This window comes from Hypomesus transpacificus, chromosome 15 (assembly GCF_021917145.1).
Source record: "Hypomesus transpacificus isolate Combined female chromosome 15, fHypTra1, whole genome shotgun sequence".
NCBI classification, from domain to species: Eukaryota; Metazoa; Chordata; class Actinopteri; order Osmeriformes; family Osmeridae; genus Hypomesus; species Hypomesus transpacificus.
Window position 1 is genome coordinate 3427643 of NC_061074.1, and position 20107 is coordinate 3447749.

Genomic DNA, 20107 nt, shown 5'->3' on the forward strand with positions numbered 1-20107 from the left:
AGATATGTTGCACAAAGGAAAATCCATACCTATATGTGAGGGGGAAAGAAATATAAAATAAAATAATTTCTCCACCATGACCTAAATTATCAGGAGACAAACTAATTTTTATTATGCCTTATCAGTACCAGTATTTCAGATTTCCCATATTACTATTTTTGTGACATCAAAAAAGAAAACTAATGAATGATATCTGCCTTCATAGGTTCTATGGAAGAACATTAAACTGGGATTTAAAAAAAAGAGAATGCAGCAAGCAGAAGAGAGCGATTTATTACAGGTGGTGGACCACCAATAAAGGACACGTGATGAATTGGGTGACTTGCTGTCTGGTATAATAGAGCACCAGCAACCTCTGGATGTTATACCAGACAATGACCATTTGGACAGTGAACATGGAGAACTGAGCACAAATGGTAAATATACCTTAGGAAGTAAATTGGTTACAGGACCATATTAGTTGATTTGAGTTTGGAACAGTGGTCTTTTTTTCCAGAGGAAACCAATCAAGAGCCAGTTCACAACGAGCCTGAACCTCCCACATCTGCTATGGCACCCCTGGGAGATGAAGCTGCTACCATCCAACAGAGACCAAAAAAGATAACTATGCATGAAAAGTTAGCCAGAGAATTTCATGAGCGTAAAATTGAATATTTAAAAGAAGAACATGAAATGAAAATGAGAATTCTAGAGGTTGAACTGGATATGAAATTGGGAGAGAGGGCTATGCTCCAAAAAAGAATTCTGCATACCAGTAGCCATGGTGAATATGAGTAATTGTGAAAAATAAAAATCAATGCATTGTCATTTGGCGTGTGAGTGAGTATTAATCATCACAAACTACATTTTAACCAGCTTTGGTTCACTCGTTTAATTATGCTACATTATTGTAATTTTGTACAGAAATAGTATGCAAGCAAAACTATACCATAATAAATAAATTCCATATTTAAATGCTGAAGTGCTGCACTGTGAAAGCAGCTCTGTGTGCAAGTCCTCGCTGGTCATTGGCTGCCTCTGCCACCATGGGCACATCTGCATCATCCTGATCTTCCATTGGCAGATCAGGACAGCCATGCTGCTTCAGGTAGTTGTGCAGCACAGCTGTAGCAATGATCACTTTGCAGCATCTTCTTGGCTTGAAACGAAGTGTATTTCGTAAGCACTGGAATCGAGTTTTCCATACTCCAAACATACGCTTGATCATCCCTCTAGTACGGATATGAGCTCTGTTGTACCTTTGCTGCTCAGCTGTTGTGGGATTTAGATGTGGTGTGAATAAATAGTTACTCTGACCATATCCACTATCACCAAGTAGTACATTTACATTTAGTCATTTGGCAGACGCTCTTATCCAGAGCGACTTACAGTAAGTACAGAGACATTCCCCCGAGGCAAGTAGGGTGAAGTGCCTTGCCCAAGGACACAACATCATGCCATCTGACTCCCCTAGTAGTAGTCCTCTATGTTGTCCTCTCTCAAATTGTGCACACAATGAAGAGTTAAAAAAAATCCTTGAATCATGGGTTGCAACTTTCCAACGGGCAACAATGTTTGAAAACTCAAAATTAGGAGTTTAGAACCAGTTTTTCCATTGATTTCACGAACCCCACCTGGAAGATTGTTCCAAAGCACAATTGACCTATAAAACACTGTCTTCTTCAAAGAGTCGGATTTTGGTAGGGGTAAAGAAATCTGATGACTATTCGCCCCTCTTGTGTAATGTGAATGCATATCTGAATAGTAAATTATATTGTCATAAAGAAATTTAGGAGTGCGGGTGTTAATAATTTTAAGAAAATATACTAACATGTTAGCAGATAGTCTATGCTTGACCCCCAGCCAAGCAAGACGGTCATGCATTTCTGCAACACATAGACACACAACATAGTCCGCAAAGAACAACCAAGAACCAGTCTTGCAGCCTTATTTTGGGCTTTACTTGATGCAGCAGACCATATGACAGAATAGTAATCCAAATGACACAAAGCCAATGTACAAACAACACGACTGAACAACCGTGAATTTAGAAATTGTGCACATTTACGCGTTACTGCAACAGCTCTACCCATTTTAGCAACAACTTTGTTGACGTGATCAGACCATGACAATGTTGAATCCAGCCAAAGTCCAAGAAGCTTCACATGTTTTACTTGCTGTATATTTTGACCATTTACTTGTATATTAATTTTTGTATTATCAGATAATCTATACTTAGAAGCAAATATTATACTCCTAGTTTTTGAAATATTTAGAACAAGTTTATTTGTTTTGGTCCAATTATACAATTTCCTCATCTCGAACGACAGAACCTGATTAAGCTCTGAACATGTAGGAGCTGCAAAATAAAGAGTGGAATCATCAGCAAACATAGTCAATGTAGCCTTACTGAGTATATACGGCATATCATTTGTAAAAATCGAAAATAGCAAAGGTCCGAGGCAACTCCCTTGAACACCACAATCCAGGGACTTACTACACGATAATGCCCCATTACAATAAACTCTTTGCGATCTCTCCGACAAATAGCTCTTAAACCATCTGATTGCTGATGAAGTAAAACCATAACTAGTAAGTTTGGAAATCAAAGTGTCATGGTCAATCACATCAAAGGCTGCACTGAAGTCCAGTAAAATTGTACCCACAAGCATTGAGTTATCAATTCCTGTTAGCCAGCTATCCGACATTTGCGTCATTGCAGTGCAGGTGGAATGACCATGCCTGTAAGCATGCTGAAACTTAGTAGTCAAATCGTTGTTAAAAAAGTAATCTTGTACTTGCTCAAATACAATCTTTTCCAGTAATTTACTTAAAATAGGCAGAATGCTAATAGGCCTACTGTTTTGACCACAGAAGGTAGATTTTTTATCTTTGGGTAAAGGGATTATCTTGCCCTCTTTCCAAAGTTTTGGACACACCCCACCAATCAGACATCTGATAAAAATGTGACAGATTGGTTTAGAAATATGTCCCGCTGATAACTTCAACAGCCGACTATCCAAGTTGTCTGTACCAACAGACCTTCCCACAGTTAAAGATCTCAACAACATTTCCACCTGCTCAACATCAACCTGATAAAATTCGAAACTACACATTTTATCCTTCATAATACACCTTTCAATTAGCTCATTTGAGTTGGAACCAACAGTGCATTTCATTGTCTCTCTAAAGTTGGAAACCTTATTAACAAAATAATCATTAAAATAGTTTGCAATCTCTATTGGCTTAGTCAAATAGACCCCATTCAATTCAACAAAAGAAGCGCAAGAGGATTTTTTCCCCATAATTTCATTGAGTACATTCCACATTCTCTTACTATCTGTACCACTATCATCAATTATTTTCTGGAAATATTTTTTCAGTTTAATTTGTGCATATTACATTTGATAAGGTGTCCGTATAGGCACGTGCTATATGTGCTTTGAATACTTGAGATGAACATCCACATCACAAAGAAGCGCAGAACAATTTTCCAGACTTTTTACTTGCCTTGGGTCAATATGTCATTCATGTTCGTGTTGGTAGTCGGGCCAGTCTGTGTTTCAAAGTCCCGGGCTGTTTTTCAGTCCCAGTCCAACCCTGATCATAGCCCATAATGTGCGAACAAAATGTAAGCCAGTAGGCTCGCATTCAGCATTCATTAGAATCTCTCACACACAGTATACTGTAGGCTGTGAAAGAAGTTTTGGGCCTATATGTACAATGAATGTGTTTCAGGAAGAAGCTTGATACAATGTATGTTAATTCAACTCCATTTGGTAGAGATGCCACCTGTAGTTTTATAAACACCTAACTAGGAGACATGAAGTCTAAGAGACATGAAGTCTGGGTGACCTGAAAGGGTTCTTGTCACCTGGGGGGGAAGAGACAGTTGGTCTGAAGAAAATGTGGATTCAACTGTATTGTTTTAAGGATTTAACCAATGACAGAAGAGAATTGGTATAGCTTCAGGTCTGTAGGATGGACCAATAGCTTTTGAGAACTGTTGTATCTATAAAATGGCCTGTTGCAAAATGTTCTGGGGGGTTCAGGGCCATCAGCTGGGTAGTGCTGGTGGGCTGGATTCTCCCGGTTCCATTCTAGAATGCTAGATGGAGCTGTATGGAATTGTCTTTGTGTTATTGTCTTATGTTTGTGTGCTGATGATGTTATGTTGGTAACGTTATTATGCTTAAACCTACGTCAAATAAACATTAACTCTATACTTCATCTTAATTCGGGTCCAAATTGTGATATTGCTACATTCTTACTGTAAATCCTCTGTGTTTAGTCTTTGAGTAGTTCAAAGATGCAGTTGTGGTCTGTGTTAAGTCTTTGATGTTGTTCAGAGCTGCAGACGTGGCCAGTTTATTTTGCTGCGCCAGTTGTCATATGCATTGTGCATATGGTTGTCCATCCATGGGTGTGTGGATGAGTGTTTGGGTAATATGGAATGTTCTTGAAATTCACAGTGGATGATCTGTGAATGGATTGGTTGAAATTGTCATATCTAGTTACCATTTTTTTTTTTTTCTCACAAATACATGTTATTGCGATATTTTAGGGAATTGTATGAGCTATCTAGTTCTATTGAAGTCATGTCATTACTAAAGTATACTAATACATGTTAAAGGGTTCGAGACCCGTTGCGTTGAAGTCGTACAAAGGACTTTGAGTCCCATTAGGGGTTACGATTTCTGCATGAGTTTATTGTAATGATTAATTCTTAGTTTGGTGGTGGACCAATGCGTGGCAAACATTGGTTAATAAATCCTAACCAAATTGACAAGTTGCAGATTGTCGACCAGAACTGAGATGGATGTGTAAACGGCTAATCTGATGTGGTGGTTTCCATGTTGAATTTGAATCCCGACTTCTCTTTTACGTGAGGAAGGAGAAGTTAAAGAAAAAGTGAGGAAATTGTATAAGTTTGTCTTTTGTGTTAAATGTTTGTTTGAAACAACAAGGAGTATAAGAAAAGAACTAATCCATAAAATACACAATTTTTTCTTACGAATGTGCTAGTCCGCCGTCTGTTGAACAATGTCTGCTAAAAATTGCCAGAAAGACAGCGCTTGGATCGGAAAGATCAAGGCTGTGGTTTCGTGAGTGTCCAGAGAGACAGGGAAAAATGGCAACGGCATTTGTCACAGTTTACAGACAGAATCAACAGCGATGGTGGCAAAGGAAGGAATTGCAGTTTCAAAATTGATACTACGGAAGGGTAATTGCCTAACACATGCGCACACACAACCAGAGACGACAACTACACAATGACATTTTGTATCCTGATTAGGAATTGTATTGAAGCTGGATTTTTGTTTTGTTTTTGAAAAACTGTTTACTGTTGGATGACATTAATTGTACAAAAAGAAAAACTGTGGAAATGTGAAAGAAGTTTTGGGCCTATATGTACAATGAATGTGTTTCAGGAAGAAGCTTGATACAATGTATGTTAAAGTGCTCTCATGCGTTCAGAGGTTTGATATCGTTGCGCTGGCGTATGCCGGCGCTACTGTGCACTTTGCATATTAACCGGTGACACGTATTACACCTCAAATATTACACCTCATACATACTCACACACACACATACATACGCACACACATACATGTACACTATGGGGGGCATATTCCGTGCCAGGCACAGTGTATTCACCGCGTACCTCCTACGGATGAAGTATGTGTACTTTGGCGAGTTGTGGCAAATGCCACTTGAACACTACACCTTACACTTTGATAGATAGCATGGCGTGTATAGGCAGGCCTTATTTATTGATGTGCATAGCTGCCATACCAGCGCAGCACAGAAACCCCTGCAAACACCTGCACGACGAGACACATGAGCTCTTTAGGCTACATCAACGGATCGCTGGTCCGAAATTTGTTTTGTGCTATTACATGTATCCTAAGCCCTGTCCCCCTTAGGTACTGTTGCTAACTCGGACAAGCTATCGCAGCTGACTAAAGTTTTATCCATCAAAAGGGACTTCATTATGCAATGAATGGAGGGATACATTCAGAATTTTACAGTAGATATGGTGGATGAAAAACTTAAATTGGAGGCGAGAATTTACAGATCTCAATGCAAGAGGGAGAAGCTTCATCTCACGGCGGTCATTCACGATTCAAGAATCGTATCCTGAATCGTGGATATCCAATGCTTGGCAAAACCAGCATTGTTGATGCACCGCAGGGTTAGATTAGCTACATTAATTTACCTTCAGTTCATTTAACTCATTTGGAAAGGCACTGAGATGTAAACCTACGTTTATTAGTTTATTTACTAGCATTACCCTGTCCTTGACAGGGCAGTGTCCTAACTTTCTAGCTAGTGAATAGCTAGCCAAACGTTATACGTAGCTAATAACGTTAACGTTTTAACGCTAGTTTTAACCAGTGATTACTTGCCTAAGCCTAGATAACATCAGTGGTGAAAGTAAGCCGGTACTGTCAATGACAACAATGTGATGACATTCTTGTCTATATTCGTTACGTTGAGTTGACTGTCTGGTCTGCCACACAGCTTTATCAACCGGAGACATTTGGCCCTGTTTTGGTTTGGGAAATGGGATGAAATATACCCGATTGCCTATCCTCTGATGATACCTCGTATCAGTGTTGCATCTAGCCCATGCACATCGTTTGACCATTGTTTTACACCTAGATTACAACAAACCTGATAAAACAAGAGAAGAATCCCTTTGCTTAATGCTACTCTATGGAGTTGTAAACTGAAGATGTCCGAGTGCAGCTAAACTGCCATTGGTCCGGGAGGTGCCATCCACACAGATCATTCGTAAGAGTGATGAAGAATTACCCTAAAACCCTGCCTTATATAAACTTAGAAGAAATGGTTCTTCGGATGGTCAATGCATCAAAATATCGGTCTCTGTGATTGGTCAGCACTGCTCAGTGACAGTTTGACATACCAAGTGTACCACGGTTCTGGAGACTTAGCCATCTCCTTGGCCAAAAGGTTAGGTCAGCTCACTCAACTGATAACCATCTCCCCAACCCCCAGACCCAACTAAGACCCTCTGGCTCTTAGTTAGGTATCATCAAACAACACCATAAATACCTTAAGACAATCTGAGTGTCCCTTCTACAGAGCAAACCACACCACAGAGCCTCAGTTTCTTACATTTGACTGTCTATAACAAAGGAACTTACTTTTTACCGCTTAAAGAAACATACATATTGTAACTATGTCAAAAAATGCCATTACAGATGCAAGACAATAATTGTATGGTTGATGCAAGTCCAGCCATGGATTGTTGGTTTAAGCCTGTTAGTGACTGGAAACTAATGGCACAACACATTTTGAAACCGCAATCTCTTGATGTAGCCCAAAGAATGACTGGTCTAGGCGGGTAGGTTTTACTGTGCTGTGCTGAAGCATAGTATGTATAGCACAAATAACACCTGACTATATGCACGCCTAGATATCTATCAAACAGTTAGATGTAGAGCTCATGTGGCGTAGGTGTCACGTAAATTAGCGTATGTCAGGTGTAGTGTACAGTACACTCACGCGCTGTGCACGCATCTTCTAAATATGTGTGCACATTGCCAGCGCAACACCTACGTGAAGTGTGTAATGCCTGTGTGTATTTTGTAAGTGTATGTAAATTGCTCGTGTACGTGGAGAGGTTTGATATCATTGCGCAGGCTCTAATGAGTCCTTTGCATATTAACCAAATGCATGGAATACGCCCCACAGTACACATACGCATACACTCACACATGCACATACGTGTGCACATACACATTGGCATGGCCATGCATGCACAGACACACGTACACAAACTGGCCAAATATGTTTAATGTAGGAAACTTGCTTTATAATCTATATTTCTTGTACGAGAAAGACTCATTGTTGTTATAGTGACCGCAGAGGAAGTCTGAGGTCATATCGAACAACAGTTGGTGGACAAATTCTGGCACACAGTATAAAAGCACACAGACACACACACACACCATGCACACAGATCCATGGAGGTCCAACCTCACACCAGAGCTCACTGCATTTAAGTTCCATTCAGTGAACCAACACTGTGTGTAACTGTTAACTCAGCTGTATTGCATTCATGTCTGTGTAATTCAGTCCACTACCTCCATTCCTTCTCTCTGGACTGTAGGTCACCCGTTCTTTCAATGTGTGTGTGTTTGTGTACAAAAGGGAGTGTGTGTGTGTGGTCTTTTTAACTACCCTAGTGGGGACCATATCCTCACAAGTATAGTGAAACAGGAAAATGGTAATCTTCTGAGGCCCTTTTCCTGGGCCCCATAACTTCAAATGCTTTTATCAGGGGATTTGAGTGATTTTAGAGAAAGGTAAGAGTTAGTGTCAGTATTTTATTTACACTAAGGGTTAAGGTTAGTGTTAGGGGTTAGTGGTTAGAGATAACACAATTTTGAATGGGAGTGAAAGGTCAGGCCCCACTAGTATAGAAGAACAAACGTGTGTGTGTTCTAGCGATGGATTTGTTCTCAGAGGTTGTCAGACTACACGCTCTCCAGACCCACCTCTGAGTACAGCTGCACTCACTCCTCTACTTCAACCGCCCTGGTTAGATATTGATCTGTGTATACATTACTCACTCTTGTGTGCGTGTGTGTGTGTGTGAGAGAGAGGGCCAGGAGAGGTTTCCATAAGGACTACAGTGGCCTGTTCTTTTGGAGTTACTGTTAAAAGTAAGCTAGGATACCGACCCTTTTGTGCTTCAGAGTGAACTGGAAGTGAATCAAACACTATGAACGTCTGTTACAGGAGGAATCACACATTATTCAATTCAGATTTCAATCATTCAGATCTTAAATTGATGAGTGATGAGAAAGAAAGAAAGGGGTGAATACTTTTACGACCAGAATGGGCAGCATGGTCGGAAAACACTTTTACAGGAAGCTTATGATGTAGCTAGCATAGTGAACTTCCTGCAGCTTAGCCATTAGTTGCAGGGGATCATTAGTGGCATCCCTTGAGGTGGTATTTACTGCTGCTCGTTAGGGATCAACCCCCCCCCCCTCTCTGGTTGATTAATATACATAGTTTGCATGGTGGGATATCAGGGTGGGGGGTTAATGTGCTTGGGGTCCAGGAAGGGTACGGGCTTGTTTGTTATGGGACTAAGTGAGATTATTCCACTATGGGGTGTGTGTGTGTTCGGACGTGCTGAACAGGAACATATGTGCTCCCCATGTTCATAGCCTCCCCTCCACCCTCCCAAACTGTAAGGTTTTTGGTTGTTCACAATGTGTGCTTCTTGTTTTGGCTACCCGCAATGCTTTGTGGCTATCTTGTTGTTATTATCAGTGACCTATACACTTTGTAAAGCTCTCTCTTGGAAGTCGCTTTGGATAAAAGCGTCTGCAAAATGAATAAATGTAAATGTAAGTCACCCGTCTTCTGAAAACAAGCCAGTTTACATTCACATTTAGTCATTTAGCAGACGCTCTTATCCAGAGCGACTTACAGTTAACAGTTAAGTAAGGGATAATGCCCGACGAGGTGTCCAATATCATCTGATAATGGACGATGCGGAGGCGTGAACCGGACGGTTGCTTCCGCGGAGTCCATTATCAGATGATATTGGACACCTCGAAGGGCATTATCCCGCTTATACCATGGTCACTTGCCAACGATTTTTTTTTACAAACATTAATATGTGTTTTAAGGCGTTTTGCAATAGAAATCTAACGTTTTTCAACTTTAGCCAACTCTGATATTTATAGTCCGCTCAGCTCATAGAACCAACACCGGCTTTCCCTTGGCTGAGCTATTAGCCCAAAAGCTAACGTTATGTTAGCAGGATTCAAAGGCAATAACATTGTGTACGGTTGACAAACAGTATGTTTGACAATAAGATTTGCTAGCTAACCAGCCATGTCACTGTCCCAAAATCAATATCAAGATTTTCACGAACAATATCGGCCACACACTAGTACTGAAGTATGGCCGCAGCCTGTGGAGGGAATTGAATAGCAAATGGATGTGAAATGATCGCATGAAAGTTGACATTTTCTCCAAACAGTGATTATAATTTGACAGTATGTTTAACAACAAGACTAGCCAGCTATCAAGCCATATCATTGTCCCCAAATAAAATCAAGATTTTTAAGCAGAAAATAATCGGCCATGTGTAGAGTTGCTGCTACTGTCGTGTTGGCCGCAGCCTGTCTGAAGTAGATTGACTAGCGAGGTGAATAGCGAATGGTATGTGAGATGAGCGGTTACGTGACACTGACACACTACATTCAGAAAATAAACATTTTTCAAATAGGTTAAAATAAATATTGAAGTCACACATTGTAAATACAAGTTAACTTGTTAAAGTCTTTCACAATTGTAAATGGAGGCTTTGACTACGTCACTGTTGTTATGGTTACTTATTTAAGATATTTTGTACAGGCTCTTGTGTAGCCAGCGGAATAATTTAGAACGGTGAAAAGACAGTTTTTCTGCAATGACGCAGTAGGTGTCCGTTATCACCCTGTAATGTACACCCCTGCAGCCAATCAGAATTGAGTATTCACCCAGACCATGGTATAATGAAGGTTAACCATTTGTTTTACCACCAAACAACCCTGACTCGTGCAAACGTGTGTGAGGGCCTTGATCCCTCAACTCTTGACGAGCACATCCAGCTAACATTTCACGAGCATTAATACACATACACACACCATGCAACATTGCTGTATGTTTGTGAAACTCCTCTCACCTTGTCCTGTTTTGTGATGCATGGTGCCCTGATTCTAGTGCAGACCAATTTCGAAGTTAGATTTTTCAGCCATGTTGGTGCCAGACCAAGCAGGTCCCTCCTCACCCCCACATAAAGTATGACCTACAGTGTATAGTAGCAGCATAGATGACCTGAACTAGATGTAAACACACACATACACATACTCACACACACATGCACACATGCACTGTTTCACAGTCACAACTGGAAATGTCATCCTGCAGTTAACACTAGTGTGGTAGAGAGGCCTCACATTTGATTGGTTTTGGACTGGCTGCTACAGTGCTAATATCTTACTGTATATTTCTAGAGTGATATTAACATTTTAACACAGCACTCTCCTGTGTGCTACATCTGTAAATTGTGATTGTGAAAAGGAGAGAAGGAGCAGATAAGAGATAAAAAAAAATAAAAAAAACACAGAGAAAGATCAGAGAAAGAAAGAACAAAAAAGAAAGAGAAGGAGCAGAGAGAAAGAGAGGAGCAGATAATGAAGAGCAGAGGGTGAGTGACAGAGAGTGAGTAACAGAGTGAGGAGCAGAGAGAGTGAGGAGCAGAGAAAGTGAGGAGCAGATAATGAAGAGCAGAGGGTGAGTAACAGAATGAGTAACAGAGTGTGAGGAGCAGAGAGAGTGAGGAGCAGAGAGAGTGAGGAGCAGCGAGAGAGGGGGAGCAGCGAGAGAGGGGGAGCAGCGAGAGAGGGGGAGCAGCGAGAGAGGGGAGCAGCGAGAGAGAGTAGCAGCGAGAGAGAATGAGGGCTTCATGTATGAGTACCCCCACTGGCTCCTGTCCAGCCTGCAGACAGAGAGATGCCATTGTTTTAGATACTAGACACTCTACTCTCAGTTATGTAGAGACACATTGGGAGAGGGGGAGAGAGATAGCGAGAGAGTGAGACTGAGAAAGAGAGAAGGGGAGAGAGCAATTGGACACTGAATACAACAAAATTGAAAGAAAGAGGAAGAGTTCAATGTTACAAAGAAAAGTATTGCATGACATTCAAAGAGATCCTTTCCAGATAGAGCAGGACATGATATTGAATAGGGTCTTTTAGTGTGTGTTGGGTCAGGGTGACCGAAGATGAGGATGATGTGGCCTCTTATGTGGAGCAGTGAGCAAACACCAACCACCGCCTGCCCACATCATGTTCTAGTTAGCAGGGCCAGAAGCAACTTTACAACATTGAGCTGCGTAAGCGATTCACGTTGTAACCCCCTCTCTCCCTTACTCCCCAAGTCCTTCGAGCCTCCCCCTTTGCCCTGTTAAACTCCTCACTCTCTCCCTCCCCCCCCCCCCCACCCCCACCCCAGAGAACCAATAACAGATGACCTCTCTACTCCCAGCATCCTCCGGTCCAGGAAGGGGGTGACGTAATGGGGTTCGGGTGAGGTAGGGGGGTGCGGGGCGCTGGTAGTCAAGTTGTTTGTGTGCATGCCTTGAGGTGGCCAAATGGGAAGTTTTACATGAAAACCTTGCATGTGTGTGTCAACTGTGTTTTACACAATGGATCTGAACTTTAGAGCAACTTACTTCAATGTCGGAGAGGTAGGGCGGCTGCTCTGTGTTTGTGACTAAGTGTGTTTAGCCTGGTGGGAGTACAGGAAATGAACAGCAGGATGAAATGTTTAAGTTTTATAGTCGGCTACAGTAAACCCCCCACAACTCATTATCAGACACACATACACATGGACTAACCATGGACTGAGATTCAGTACTGTAAAACAGCAGGAATCTGTTTCCAAACACAGAGACTTCATTTTAACTCACAGACAGAGGCTGAGGAAGGTACGTCAAACATCGCCCTTCGTCCAGCTACCATCCTCTGCTTTCAGAAAAAAATGGTAATCCAGTCAGGATTAGGAGCATATCATCCGCTAAAGCTATTTACTGTAACTGGTTGTTTTATTTGCCACTTCTTTTCAAATCATTATTACATTATGCAAAAGAAAAGAATATGCATACAAGATGTATGTACAATATACATTCATTTTTAACCTCTCCACAGGATTCCCAATGTACTGTACATTATGATACATGTTCCACAACATGAGCAGAAGATGAATGCAAAAGACTATGTAAACATTGTCCACAGTTTCACCTTTCAAATCGTTCCACCGCAAAACGAATGGGTCACGCAAACAATCACAAAACATCACACATATTTGGAATAAAACATAAAAAGGCACATTTAAAAACAAACCTACACATGTAAACCCTCAAAGTAGAAAGTTAGAAGTATGATAGAAATGAACAAATTCACTTTTTTGGGGGGAAAATAATTGAACAATAGAAATACAAAGCATTTAAATAGCCATGCCAGTCTAGCCAGGCTTCTAAAGTTACTCTTTAAGTATGTAGATTTTTTTATAAAAGTAAACCATAACTTAACCCTTACATTAACCCTAACTCTTATTGTGACCTGGAACCCAAACCAAAGATCAGATCCTTTGGCCTCCATATTCCACTCCAGCAGGTCTGAGCAGCGGTTACTCTTTCACTTGCTCAACCACAGCTCTCCCAGAGAGTTCTTCTTCCACACAATGGTCTGTGTGTGTCTCTCTGTCTCTCTCCTTTGAAAATCTTTGCTGAACGCTGTTTGTCTCCTAAGGCTATGGATCCTAATGCTTCTCACTTTGTTTGTGTGATATTGTGTGTGTGTGCATTACTCCAGAACTGCCTCCAACCCCTCTGAGCATTGCAGGGAGGTTTCAGCTGTATGTCACAGTCTTAGCTTGGTCCTTTCTTCATTTGAGGCTACCAGTATGGCTGGTTGCTTGCCATCAGTCTTTACAATGATGAAGATGAGGATGATTATGACGAGGATGAAAATAAGGATGAAGATGATAAAGATGAAGACTCAGTTGTTGGTACCATGGCAACGTTTCAGGTGCTGTGGCAATGATAACGTTTGTATAATAATGACGAGGATAATGATGACGAGGATGAGGATGAAGAATACAGTTTAGTCGATAAATTGAGCACCGCCGTGTGGCACCATCTCTGTGGTTCCCCAAGCCACCACGTTCCCCCTCTGCTGGCAGCCCTTGCCCTCCTGCAAGGCCTGATGGGAGATCTCCTCCTCCGCCAGCACTCTGTCCCACACGTTCACTCCTGTCATTTTTCCGGCGAACGCCAGCTTGGCGTCCGAGACGTTCTCGACCCAGCCCTGGACTCGAGCACTCTTTTCTTGCCCAAGCAGCAGACAGCCTCCGTCGGACAGCACCTGCCCCTCGGCCACCCCAGGGGTGGAGGCCACCTTCCTCCCGTCGGACCACAGGGATGCCAAGCCCTGCTCAGAACTCCACGCCCCGCACAGGTGGGTCCAGCCCGGGGCCCCACCCTCCTTCACCACAGCCTGCCCCTCCACCAGGTGTGCCTCCCCTGCTACAGTGAAGAGGGCGGAACTTCTGCTGAGCAGGAGCTGGATCTGGTAGGGGTTTTTGCGGGTTCCGTAAGAGAACAGCACGGTTCTGTTGGACAGGCTGATGGGCTTAGCCCACAGGCAGATGGTGAAGGAGGACAGGGAGAGAGGGAGGTCGGGGGTGACGGAGGTGTGGATCCGACTGGAACGCATGGGGAAGAGAAGGGCCGTCTCACATCCTGGGATAGATGGAGTAAGGGAAGGTGAGAGGTAGTTATAACAAATTTTAACAGCACTTTTAGCAAGAAACAAAAAAAAAGACAAGTGAAAGAGAGAGAGCAAAAAAAGAAAAGAGAAAGCACTGAGCTCTCATTTGGCCTCATTTCTTACTTCATCTGTTTAAACAAGATAGAGGAAAAGAGAGAGATTGAGCGATCCCGCACAGCCCCTCTGGACGATGCGTCTCCCAGAGACTTGCTGCTCTGTCTGCTTTCCGAGGTGTCTGGGTTATTATGATGTTGTCTCTCCTCCATTAAAGGTAAGACATCTACCACCAGATATTATTGCTTCTCTCCACTCCTGTGCAACTACTTCACAACATAATGTGTTTGTCTTTCATAGTGACTCACCAGTCAGTTGATATCCAAAACATTTACTCTTCAGCTTCTCCTTCGTGATATCTGAGGAAGGTTCATATGAAAGTGCAGTATGTGTTGAAATGCGATTAAATGTCCGGACAGGTTTTACTGTTGGTCACGGCGATGCAACAGTCAACGAACGGTCAGGGAGAGGGAGGTGCTTAGATCCGTTTCTCTCCTTCTCCTTCTCTATTTCTCTTCTTTTTTCGCTCACTCTCTCCCCCCTCTCTCACTTTCTCTCCCCCTCTATTTCAATCCTCTCTCCCTCTCTCTTCTACTCTCTTGTTCTTCCTCCCTTTCCCCCCCCCTCTCTTGCTCTCTCACTCTGTCCCCCACTCTCTCTCTCTCTCTCTCTCACACACACACACACACACACACTATCTTGCTCACTTTCTCTCCCACTAGTTAACATTTTTAATTCAGCTTAATTTAACAAAACACCTTCCTCTCCCCCTCCCTGTTTCTCTGAGAGTTTGACTGATTGATCGTGCGTGTTGGTGTGTGGTTCCTCTTTGTGGATCTGAACATGGATCAAGTTGTCATGAGATAATGCATCAACCTGAAGAAGTCAGAGACGGAAAGTAGTGACTTAAGGCTTAGAAATCCCCAAGTTGGTTGGAATCAGTGTTCAGTCCAGGGGCTTAGGTGTGGGGTGGGGGTGTTGGCAGGGGTGTGTGTGTGTGTGTGTAGGGGGGGGGGGGGGGGCGCAGAGGGGATAATCAGTTTGGAGAGCTCCCTTTTCTTCGATTGTCTACATCCCCAGCCTACCTCCACTGTCCACCATGCTATGACAGTTCTTATACGACACACACACACACACACACACAGACATGCACGCACACACTAATAGACATACAGACACATACGCACACACACACAAACAGATTTTCCTCTTCCTACCAGAGCCTAAATATTGACATTACATTTGTCTCTGGTTTCAACCTCTTCTGTAGAAATTGTAAAAAAAAAAAGGCTTGCATAGAAAACAGGCACCCATCTGGTCCTGCTTTCCCAGAGTGCTTTGGTGTGGTTGGCGTGCCGACCTGCTAATGATTATGCCTCTCTTCTCAGGGTTTAAGCAAGATTTACAGAGAGGGGCAAGGGGGGTGGGGGTGCTGTATAGTGGACAATGTGTGTGTTTGTGTCTATGAATGTGTACATAATTACGTAGTATAAACAGCATACGTTATTATTATGTTTTTCTGATTAATACTGGGAACTGGAGTGGCGCTCTGACAGGGCTGGCGACTCTGGGAGACCACACTTGATTTGGAGTAAAATGTTCCCCTGTGCTGAGCTCAACAATACTGTTGTGTTCTCTCTCTCTCTCTTTCTCTCTTTTCTTTCTTTTTTGTGTTTGTCTCCTTTGCTCTGGATATGTACTGTAGTCTGTCTGGGGCCCGGGGGGCAGAGTATTTACCAAGGAAAGGTGTTCTTACCAGCAGGGAGATAACTCCGCTGGTTCACCCTCTGCACCAGCGCGAGCTCTGCCCTCGTCTGCTTCAGCTCCATCACCACGGCCGCCAGTGCCCTTTCTAGTGGCGCTACCCCTTCCTCTGATGTCACTTCCTGTTGCTGGAGCCCCGCTGCTGCTGCTTGAGCATGGGGATGGAACCCCTTGGTCTCCAGGGGTGTTCCCAACCCTGGGGACATTCCCGCCCCTGTGTGGTGACCCAGGCAGCTGATCTCCAGCTTCGAGAGGCGGGTGGCCTGCATCCGCGCTGCCGAGAGGAGTTGCTGCAGCAGCCCCTGGTGGTCCTCCTTGCGGACCTCCCTCAGGTTCAGGCGCTCCAAGGTGTCCCGGAGACGAGACTCCATCTGAAGGGACATCCTCTGCCCTGCTGTCTCCACGGCAACCCTGCAGCCCCCCCCGTACTGTGCTACAAAGCTAGAAATGAGACATCAATTAAGCAACATAATGTCCACAATGGGGTCACTAAACCCTAGAGCAGTTTATACTGAAAGTGAAAGTTTGTCCTTCTCTACTGCCCTCCCTTCTATCCATCCCTCCGCCTACCTGAGCATCTCCCCGCGAAGCGCACCCATCTCCACCTTGATGATGTCATCAGCGTACTGCAGGAGCATGTTCTCCCTCATCTGGGAGTTCTCCAGCATGGAGAACAGCTTGTCCCACTTGGTCAGGTCTGGAAATTTGCAGGGGACCGTCGGGATGGGTGTGGGCGTGGCTGTGGGGAGGAGTGAAGGGTGTGGATAAATAGAAGAAAGAGGTCTGTTGCAAAAGATTTATATTGTGAAGTAAAGGAGGGATGAAGAAATAGGGGGAAAACAAGTAAAAGTAGAGAAAAAGAACAAGAGCAGGCATTTGAGAGATCTGTCTACCTTTTTCTCTCTTCTTACCTCCTTACATCTTTCCTTTTGTCTGTCTCTCTTTCTCCCACCCTCTCTCGCTTTCTCTTGCTTTTTCTCTTTATGTTCTTGGTTCTGGCAAGCTGAGTTGCTGGCATTCTCCCATACTGGCTCTGAGGGTTGTGTGTTTGTTTGTGTAAAGCTGTACTCTGCACTGTGCACAATTCCCCATTATGGCTTTTAATGATGTTTAATCACATCACAATCTCAGCCGAGAATCAGTTATTCTAGTAGTTTATTGTTTGTGTATCAATCAGACACACACATTACATATATATGCCATCACAGGCATTGATTGTGACACAGAGAAACACAGACACAGAGACTCCTTCCAGGCAATAGAGGAAATAATTCTCCAATTAAAGAGTATTTGTTTGATCTATGACTAGTCAGTCAGTCGTGATGCACTCCTCCCAACAGGAGGGTGACAGCTCCAATCTCTCTCGCTCAACTTGCTCTCTGGCACCAAACATGTCCACACACACTTTACTAGCCAGCTAAATGTTGTCCAGAGGATCCTCCCAGCCTCACAACCAACCCCCTATACACAGTAGAATGTGTCTACGGAACAGACTAGAATACACAAACGTTTGACAGTCTTCTCTGGAAGTGAACATCTCTCCAGCTCACTCTACTGCTGTGAGGAGACCCATCCAAGTTCCAGAGCACAGCCCGGCTGCCCACTGTAACCAGACCTGGCAAACTTGGAGCGCAGGACAGATGCCTCAGTCAAGTCTTGTTCCCTTGACTGGCAACACATGCAGAGGACAAAACCCCACAAAAACAGACTTGTGACTCAAACCTGATCAATTTTTACAGATGTCTACTGTACGCACAATAACTACATCTATTCATGTTTTGTAGAAGATTTGTTTTTTTTTCACTGGTTACTAGTTTCTACATTCACGTCACTGAGTACAGATAGAATGTACACAAAAATTAGTCAATTTCCCAACAGATAACAGTAATGTGCAATGTGCATATTCTGTAAGTTAAACAGCGTTCAGGTCAGCCGATCAAGTTTAATATACAAGTAGACACACATACACATCATCCATTGTAGTAATTGTCTGTGCAGTTCAATTAAGTTTCTGTTATGCTATGTAGTAGACACACATACACACATTTGACTTACGTTCCAGCGACTCTCCTTCAGAGATTTCATTGTAGAAGGTATCTGCGTAGTTCACCTCAATTTCATCCTCATAGCCCTGTGTCCCAGACACACACACCAGCAGCAGCCAGAGAGCCTGGAGCAGGGTCCTTAAAAACATACTGCCGCCCGTATACAAGTGTATATGAGGGAGATGGTGTGAGTGTGTTTGTATCGGATTCAGTGTATATTTATATTTGTGTGTCTGAGGAGCTTGCTGTGGTGTATGTGTCTGTGAGTGTTTGGGATTTCAGACCTAGCTTGTCTCTCCTCTCTTTTTCTTTTCTTCTCCCTTTCTTCTCTCTACATGAACTAAAGTGAAAGAGAGAATGCCACATTTTTCAATCCTTGGCTCTCTCTGTGTCCCTCCTCCCCTGTCTCTCCAACTCTCTCTCCCTCTCCCCCCCCCCCCCCCCCTCTCTCGTTAAATGCTGAGCAATCCCTTGGCAGTGAGCCTGACAGTGTTTTGTTCTCTGTCGGAGGGGAGGTGGAGTGGGCCAAGAGCGTCTGCTTGGGCTAAACACACACACACACACTGTCTCTCTCACACACATCCATACAAAGTCTTACTATGTATAACAGCATGTACATCCAGATACATCTTAGCCAGCAACTCCAATCTAACCAGGGGAGCAAGGCAGTGAATAATTTGTGTGTCGTAACCAAATCTATCTGCTGCTCCTGCAACGGGGGACAGAGGAAGGGAATGAGATGAAGAAAGTGGCTAGGAAGGGGAGGATGAAGTAAGAGGATGGAGGATGGGAAGGAGAGTGAACCTTAATCTATTCATCTGGGTTTAAGGATTGGAACGAAGTGTGTGGGTGAGTTTTTGTGTTTTGTATGGAAACCAGACTTTTGGGGGGTTTCTGAATAGGGAAATTGTTCTATTTCACTCTTGCTATGTTTTTTGATTTACCAGTTAAACAGACAGTGACTGGTCACTTTTGGGGGAACATTTCAGGAATGCGTAGTTTAGGTTTAGACACAGAAGGTATCTTAAAAGTGCCCAAGGGAAGGTACACTATATGTTCCAGAAACATGAACAAAATGTTGGATGGGGAAAGAGAGAAAAAATAGAGTGAGAGACAGAGTGAAAGACACAGGGTGCCAGAAAGAAAGAGGCAGAGAGAAAGAGAGGCAGGGCAGAAAGAAAAAATATTCTCCTGAACAGGTTATCCCTCCAGTCACTCTCACACCTGCATAGGTTAAGGGTCAATTCTGACAAAAAATGAAAATAGTTTAATCTACCTGTTCCCAGTCTGACATTCACAGGATCTATTGGAGTAGGGGAGGATGAAGTTCAAGGGTCACAATTCCCTGACTGTGTTGTATACCCTTACTGAGTGACCTGGAGAGACTGGAAACCAGGGTCTGGTAGTTTCAGTCACGGCACACTGTGTGAGGGAGAACTAAGAAAGAGTTTATTTCTTACTAAATAAACCCAGGCCAGCTCCTTTTTAGGGTTTGCCCTGTCGTCTCTTTTGAGCTCATGGCTTCACTTATTTACATTTACATTTATGCATTTATGCATTTAGCAGACGCTTTTATCCAAAGCGACTTCCAAGAGAGAGCTTTACAAAAGAGCATAGGTCACTGATCATAACAACGAGGTAGTCCCAAACATTGCAGGCAGCCAAAACATGAAGCATACATTGTGAAAAAACTAAACAAGTGCCAAAAGGGAAGACCCATAAGAGCATGCAGTTATACAAGTTACAAATTAAAACAACATGAACCACAAACAAGTGCAGGACTGTACCTGTAGAAGAACAATCAATAGTAAAATATTTCACAGCGAGTACAAGACTTAACTTCGTTATAACTAACCTACAAGAGCAACAAGTCACTCAATAAGAGTCATTGTGATC

General features: G+C 43.1%; 1 protein-coding gene across 2 annotated transcripts; it reads right to left on the bottom strand.

Annotated features, from left to right (window-relative positions):
* Positions 1-12337: 12337 nt before the first annotated feature.
* On the bottom strand, positions 12338-18564 carry ptx3a (pentraxin 3, long a). Of its 2 annotated transcripts, XM_047035281.1 has the most exons (5): positions 18496-18563; positions 18222-18361; positions 16737-16905; positions 16159-16607; positions 12338-14320 (listed from the first exon to the last, which is right to left on the bottom strand). In XM_047035281.1, the coding sequence occupies exons 2-5, from the start codon at positions 18358-18360 to the stop codon at positions 13683-13685; spliced, it is 1395 nt and encodes a 464-aa protein (XP_046891237.1). In that variant the 5' UTR covers position 18361; positions 18496-18563; the 3' UTR covers positions 12338-13682. The 2 variants fall into 2 exon arrangements, with proteins under 2 accessions (XP_046891237.1, XP_046891236.1); XM_047035280.1 differs by having other exon boundaries at positions 18222-18564.
* Between the last annotated feature and the right edge of the window lie 1543 nt (positions 18565-20107).